The sequence below is a fragment of the Talpa europaea genome (assembly GCF_964194135.1).
Source record: "Talpa europaea genome assembly, chromosome: X".
Classification (NCBI taxonomy): Eukaryota; Metazoa; Chordata; class Mammalia; order Eulipotyphla; family Talpidae; genus Talpa; species Talpa europaea.
In genome coordinates, this window is record NC_140081.1 from 37,097,955 (window position 1) to 37,105,878 (window position 7,924).

At 45.9% G+C, this 7,924-nt stretch overlaps 1 protein-coding gene across 1 annotated transcript; it reads left to right on the plus strand.

The window, feature by feature from the left end:
- Positions 1-447: 447 nt before the first annotated feature.
- Positions 448-6,750, plus strand: APEX2 (apurinic/apyrimidinic endodeoxyribonuclease 2; the record flags this gene model as incomplete). Its single annotated transcript, XM_084258106.1, has 6 exons — positions 448-615; positions 1,515-1,598; positions 1,894-2,074; positions 2,635-2,781; positions 3,333-3,402; positions 5,842-6,750. Exons 1-6 carry the CDS (start codon positions 459-461, stop codon positions 6,748-6,750), a joined length of 1,548 nt encoding a protein of 515 aa, XP_084114232.1. The 5' UTR covers positions 448-458.
- Positions 6,751-7,924: the final 1,174 nt, after the last annotated feature.

Consider the following 7,924-nt stretch of genomic DNA (forward strand, 5'->3'; position numbering starts at 1 on the left):
GCGGCAGCCTTCCGCGCCACTTGGGGGAAGGGGTTTGTCCCACTGGGGGCGGGGCCTCGGGGCCGCACTTTTCACTGAAGGCTTACAAAGTGAAATCCCATTTGTAAATAATCGTAAGCACCAAGGGGACTTTTGAGCTGTACAAAAACGCAGTCAGACTCCTGCACGTGAGCCAGTGTGCAGAGGGAGGTGCAGGAGCCCAACCAGAGACCTGCCACCGCCACAGCCATAACTACTGTGAGGCTGTCACACCACACCCCTTCTGCTTCCGCTCCTTCCGCCAATGAGAAACTAGGCCTTGAAGTCCCGCCCTACGTGGGCTTGACCCGTGCGTGGCACGCTCTAGAACGCCTGCGCAAATGCGCTCGGGGGTCGGGCCTGGTGACGCGTTAGAACAACAATTCGGTGCACCTAGGTTTGGCGCGGGCCTGGAAGGCCTTCTAATTCTCTACCAGAAAATGTTGCGAGTGGTTAGCTGGAACGTCAATGGGATCCGGAGCCCCCTGCAAGGGTTGGTGAAAGAGGAACCCAGCAACTGTACCTCCGGAGACATGGGGCGCATTTTGGACAAGCTGGATGGTGACATCGTCTGCCTCCAGGAGACCAAAGTGACTAGTGAGTTCTCAAGAATCCAAGACATTGCCATACTTATCATTTCCCGTAACTTTGCTCCTTCTCATTTCAATTCCCCATTTCCCTATCCTTAAAGTCCTCCTCTTAGGCTCTTTTAAAATTCTAAATGTCTCTCCCTTAAACCCCTGTTTCTCACTCCAACTACATTTCCTAATCCCACTCTTAATCTCCTTTCCTCAGCAGAACCTTACCCTTCCCCTTGCACCCCCTATCCTTGCTCATATTCTCAAATTCCCACTCATTCTCCTGCCCCAGCTCCATCCCCTAAATTTCTTCCTCTTACACCAGTGTCTATTCCCAAGTCAGACCCTCCAACTCCCCTTTTCTGGTTCCCAACTTAGATCCCTGATTCTCACCCCATCTTTGCCCCAAGCTCAGACTTCCTAAAATTTCCTCCTTTTTATACCTCCATCTCACATCCTCAGTTCCCCTTATCTTTTATCCCTATCACTCTCCCCAGCTCAGAGCCTGTCATTCCTACCTCATGTCCTACATCAAGCTTAGCCCTCCTTACTTCTTCTTACCTATCTCCATCTCAGTTTCCTGATTACTCTCCCATCCAACCTTCTTTGAAATACCCTAACCACATTTCCCTCCATCTTTTAATTCCCTCTGTCCTATTTCCCCACCCCAGATCCCTCTAATCAAGTCACCCAGCCTCTCCCCACCTAATTCCCCACCTCCCAGTCTATAGTTTTCCCCTTTTTCTGATTCAGATATTCATTTCCTCCCTAGCCCACCTTTCTAACTCCTCTAATTTCCCTCACAACTGTGGCTCTGATGTGTGCAAGGAATTAATTTACAACTGTAATCCCAGGTGTTTGTGTGTACTGGGTCATTATGTCATGATATAACTTACATCTTTTTCCGCCCCCCCCCAGGAGATGTGCTGACAGAGCCTCTGGCTATCATTGAGGGCTATAATTCCTATTTCAGCTTCAGCCGCAACCGTAGTGGCTATTCTGGTAAATGGGGCTTTATGTAAATTTTAAATCAGTGATGGAGGCAGATGGGGGGAAGAGTTTCAAGTAGTTGATGAGAAGGCAGTAATAAAGTTGGTGTTCTGTTCTATTTTATAGAGCTAAAGCTACATAGCATTATTTGAAGGATAATTTTTAATGTATAAATTTATTCTCTTGAACTTCAGATACACGATAGTGTGGTGGTAAATTGTATAACAAGTGACCTGTGTGGGGGCAACAGGCTGTGTAACAGGCTGTTGGCTTCCAGGCCTGCTCAGACTACCCTGTCTTTTTTCAGGTGTAGCCACCTTCTGTAAGGACAGTGCTACCCCAGTGGCTGCTGAAGAAGGCCTGAGTGGCCTACTTGCCACTCAGAATGGCTACATAGGTTGCTATGGAAACATGGATGAGTTCTCCCGTGAGGAACTTCGGGCTCTGGATAGTGAGGGTCGGGCCCTCCTCACACAGCACAAAATCCGGTAATAGTTCGTATCCCTGTTACTCAGCACTACAGGTTCTACTCTGAATATCATGATTCTGAGTCTTGCCTTATAAATATGCATTCACTGTGGAAAAATCTCCACACTTACCTTTCCTGGATTCTAGTCCTTGTTGGGCTACTTACTGTGGGCTCCTGGGAAAATCATGGTATTCTCTTAGCATTGAGTATCCTTTCTCAACAGTGGAGGCGGTCATGGTGGGTGGGTAAGAAAGTGGAGAAGTGCAGCTGGCCATCAGGCACAGCTTTCTTAATACCTCAGAAGCAACTTAGTTAATGCTGATCTCATTGCCCCAAGTAGCTCTCTTTCTGGGTATCCCATCATTGTGAATGGCAGTATCATCACCTGGGTGTCATACTAGATGCCCCTCTCCCTGCCTCAGCTATAGTCATTCCTCAAGTCCTATGCATGCCTGTTCATTAATGGTTTGCTAACCCCTTCCTTCACTTCTGTCCCACACACATTAAGTGGAAGCTGTTTGGTGTGGGGAAGAAGGAAAGGCTTAAAAATAACCCCTTTTGTGATTTTCTTCTCTGCAGCACGGAGGAAGGAAAGGAGAAGACCCTGACCTTAATCAATGTTTACTGTCCCCATGTGGACCCTGGGAAACCTGAGCGGCTAGCTTTTAAGATGCGTTTCTATCGCTTGCTGCAGATCCGAGCAGAAGCCCTCCTGGCAGCTGGCAGGTACTTTAAGTCTAGGCAAACTCCCATTGGAGAATGTGGTATCTTTGTCTTCTGAGTTCTTTTGCAGCCTGATTTTAGATGTCAGCCTCACATGAATAAGCCCTGATCCATAAGAACTATGAGGGACAGGTAAAGTAATACAAGTATGGATTTTGTACTCAGATACCTCTGAGAACTATTCTGGCTCATTTTGCTCACTATGATCCCCAGGTACTTTAGGGAAAAGAAAGTAAGGGTAGATTAATCAAGGGATGCTTCCTAGAGGAAGTGGTATTTGAGCTTAAATTTTTTTGAAGGACCAGAAAGATGCCATTAGGTAGAGATAGTGAGACAGTTATGTCAAGTAGGGAACATTGGAGATCAGTATTGGGTTGGTCAGGTGTAACAGGCAGCAAAGTCATGGCGAAATTGGAGAGGCAGGTTGCTATAAGTTGCTGTTGGTGCCCACCGTGGCCTCAATGTGGGAGGTAACCTGAGTTCTTGGACCCAAAACAATGTCGATGGGCCAGGACTATGTCCCTTTCTTGATTGTTTTATATCATGTTTTTCAGCCATGTGATCATTTTGGGTGACCTGAATACAGCCCACCGCCCCATTGACCACTGGGATGCAGTCAATGTGGTAAGGCTCCCTCTAGGCCACCAGTCTCACTCTGGACTGTTGTTATATTCAGCCAGTCAACCAACGCTGGGTTTTTGGCTCCATCATTCATTCATCAATAGGCAATACTAACCCTGTCCTTGGCCTGGTCCTAAGCCATGTGCTGAGTACTTGGTTACTAGTCAGTTCCAGCTCTTGACCTCTCAGTGTGGTGGTGGGCTGTGTGACCAGGCAATAATAGAATGTTATCTTTAGATTGCAGTTCAGGAGGCTGGGGAAGCCAAAGAAATACACTTCTTGGGTCAGCCTGGACATGAGGGGAAGCATCAAAATGGCTAAATCTTAGACGATGACTAGACAAAACTTTGGGGTGGGGAGAGCAAAGCATTCTAGCATAAGCAGAGACTACAAGGTAAAAATTTTGCCTGGTGTGCATGTGGAACTTAAGTCCTATTCTTGTTAGGGGATATCACAGGAGGGGAGGTGAGAGGTAGACGATAGGGCTGGAATCCTTTGGGGCCTTGAACTCTACATTGCCTTGCTCATTTCCCTAATACACTATGTTTTCTGCTCATGAACCTTGTAATACCTCCCTGTTACCTCTATGATAGAGAGAAAACATCTAGGCCTGGAAATACAAAGTTCTTTCTGAGTTTGTGCCTAGTCTCCATTTCTATCTTCAGTACCCCTACACACTCTGTCCACTTCAGCCAGCCTGTCTTCTCTCTGCCGTTGCAGAAGCTATTCTCATTTTGGTTTTGCTTCTTGTACCCTGAATTGGTGTGCATGCTCATCTTTCTAGTATGAACCTTTTGTCACTGAGTCCCTCTAGACCAATGGTTCGCCACACTTGATATTGGACAAGGAACTTTTATAAAAATATCAATAGCTTGGTGCTACTCAGACCAATTAAACCAGAATCTGTTGGGTGTGAGGCCAGGGTTGCAGTATGTTTCAAAAGCCCCCAAGCTGATTTTATTGTATAGTCTGGTTTGTGAACCACTGCACTAGAATCTATAAGCCACTTCTCAGCTTGCCTCATGAGGGAAGGGATCATGAGATTGAACTGGGCTTGCCTCAAAGAAGAGGCTGTAGGAAGATCCCTTGATTAGTTTGCAGGTAAGACACATAAATGTAGACGTGGCTTCCAGCTGAAAAAATGAGCAGAAGTGAGATAATGGCGATGGTGAAATGAAGGGAAAAGTGTGAACACTACAAAGTGCGAACCTTCAGTTCCACTGTACCTTATTCCTCATCAAGTATTTAATCAGTCTATTCTTTGTTCCCTGAGATGTGTCATATACCTTTATACTTTCTCTGTAGTTGAGAATTATCCTAGATCTCTCAAGTGTGCATTTTACATTCTTCCTTTCTGGAAAAGAGAGCTGACTGATGGTACTAGGTCACATGACAAACACAGTCTCTCCAAAATGGTAGAATATGTCCACTTCCCACAAGACTGGCTCGTCTAATTTTTTCTTTTCCCTAATTGGCACTGTCATCCCCTTGTTTGTTCCAACCAGAAGCCTGGGAATTGTGTTAGTATTGTCCTCCTTCTCTACCCTCTATTCCCACATTCACTTACTCAGCAAGTACTATTGCTTCTACCTATAATTCATTTCTTAATTTCATTTTTCTCCATCTCCTTTGGCACTATCTTAGTTAAAGGGACCATCATCTCTTGATTGCATAGATTATGGTATTCCTACTGGTATTCTGACTCCTAGTCTAGTCTCCTCTAAAGTCTTTTGGGTATATTTCCCCTTCCCTTTGCAGACTAATCACACAGGCTGTTCTCAATTTTTGACACCTTTTGCCTGGATTACTTCTGAGCCTTCACATCACAGCTTCAGATCACTTTTTGAAAGGGACCTTCTTTAGACCCCAGAGTGAGATCAGGTTCCCTAGCATCATTCCTGGCACATAATCTATATTCTTTGAGCATTTGTCGTATTGAATGAGGAGGTTGAGGGGTGGAGTAGATTGCATGGATGGGTAATTTGGAAATCTGAGTTAAAAAAAAGTATTTAGGCATAGATCATTGGAGCCTCCTAGTTCAGAAGGGTAGGATGATCAGTGATGGCTTTCATATACACAAGATAAGGCAAATAGTGCTAATGTTCTCAACTCCTAACCCCAGTCCTATTTCCTAGAGGCAACCACTTTTGACTTTACACTTTTCATTCTTTTGGTGAGCTATTATAAGGATTGCTTTGAGTAAACAAACAGCAGATTTTCAGATTTGATGTTTGTAGACCAATGCAAGGCAAATATAGCCTGATGTAGAGGGAAAAATAAGCATGGGCTCTTCAATTAGTAAGGATGGAAATTGAATCACAGCTCTGCCAGTTCTGGATTGCATGACCTTGTTCTTTGGAAAATGAAGCAGTTAGTTTAAGTCCCTTCCAGTTCTAGGTATCTAGTTCAGCCTCTGTCTTTATCCCTTTCCTTCTTCCCCAGGAATGCTTTGAAGAGGACCCAGGGCGCAAGTGGATGGATGGCTTGCTCAGTGACCTGGAGTGCCAGGATGGATTCCACATAGGGCCATTTATTGATACCTACCGCTGCTTTCAACCAAAGCAGGAGAGGGCCTTCACCTGCTGGTCAACAGTCACTGGTGCCCGCCATCTGAACTATGGCTCCCGGCTTGACTATGTGCTGGGGGACAAAAACCTGGTCATAGACACCTTCCAGGCCTCCTTCCTGTTGCCTGAGGTGATGGGCTCTGACCATTGTCCTGTGGGTGCAGTCCTGAGTGTGTCCTCTGTACCTGCAAAACAGTGCCCACCTCTGTGCACCCGCTTTCTCCCTGAGTTTGCAGGCACCCAGCTGAAGATCCTTCAATTCCTTGTTCGTCTGGAACAAGATTCTGTGTATAAGCAGTCGGCACTGCAACTCAGTAATCAAATTCAGGTACAGAAGCACCAAAGCAAAGCCTGTGTGCGCTCAACTAGGCCTCGACCAAGTCAGGTTCGCTCCAGCAGAGGCCAAAAAAACTTGAAGAGCTACTTTCAACCATCCTCTAACTGTCCCCAAGTTTTTCCTAACCTGGAGCTTCCAAACCTAGATGGTTTTGTGACTCCAAAGACACCAGAAGAGGTAATGGCCAAAGTGGTGGTGCAGACGAAGGCATCAGATTCAGAAGCCAAAGATGAGAAGGAGGTGCAAACCTCATTCTGGAAATCTGTGCTAGGGGGGCCTTTGCCTGTGCCCCTCTGTGGGGGACACAAGGAGCCATGTGTAATGCGAACTGTAAAGAAGCCAGGGCCCAACCTGGGCCGCCATTTCTACATATGTGCTAGGCCCCAGGGTCCTCCCACTGACCCCTCCTCCCGCTGCAACTTCTTCCTTTGGAGCAGGCCCAGCTGAACCAACCTAGACCTAGGGATATCTGATATGATTAGTTCTTCTGTACATGATCTAAGGTGAGCTCCTTCCTAAATTACCTCCTCCTCCCCCAGGGCCTTTTCCTTTTCTTTCCTTCACTTTTTCCCTCCTCCAGGGTCCTTTCCTTTCTCTTCCTCATACATATCTCATTAGTGAGCTTCATGTGCCTTAAAACCGATCCAGGCCACTGCCTCACTTCTGACAGGAGGGTTACTCCAGGAAGATGTGATTTTAAACCCCTTCCTTCCTTGTTGGAAAATATGCTTATTCTTAAATAAAACTTGTCTCTGTTTTATCTCACCATGTTGTGTGGACCTTTTAGATGTGCTCCATGGAGTTGAGTCTGAGATATTATCTCAGAATTGGATTGCCACCAGCCTGTATGACAGAAATAAAACTCCCAGAGAGGTGGGGGGGAAGTGGAGTGGCATATACCATAAAGGGCTCTGCTGAGTTGTATAGGTTCCCTGCATTACTGAGGTTGGATCAATAAGAATGGTAGGTATGGTGTGGCAGAAAGTTCAAGTGGACTTTGTGGCCTTAAATCAGGGTTTCCCAATTGCCGTGTCCTGCAGCTGCTATACATGGCTTACAATGTGAGAAGAAATGGGTCCTTACGTCATTGAGTTTCCAGGCCAGGAATTGCACACGTGTCTGGGAAGATTACCTTCTAGGCAAGTAGTGTTAGTTCGCCCAAGCGTGCTATGCGAGTGTGTTGTGTGTGATGTGACCTGGAAATGTTGAGATCATTGTCTTGAACAAGTTGTTATAGCTAAACCTCATCTCAGCAAAGGGGACTGGTATATCCTATACTATAAGGGGCGATGGGAAGGAAAGAGGATAATGGGTTGAGGAGAACATCCATTCTCTCTACTAGAAAATAGCTCCAAATGTTTGGGAACCATTCCTCTTCTCTAGGCAGTTTGGTAAGAATGACCCCATCTTTGGGCTTCAGAGACTATGTGGACCCTATTTTCTAGGTCTACCAGTTAAGAGTCAGTCCCTGGATATTTGTCAAAACCATTGGGAAAGAGCCATTGTAAATGAAACTGCCAAGTATCTGGGCTCTTTATGCAACTCGCTGTGTAGTCTTTAGCCATTTCCTTCCTCTCTTTGTATCTCAGTTTCCTATCAGTAAAATGGGGTGGTCAGACCA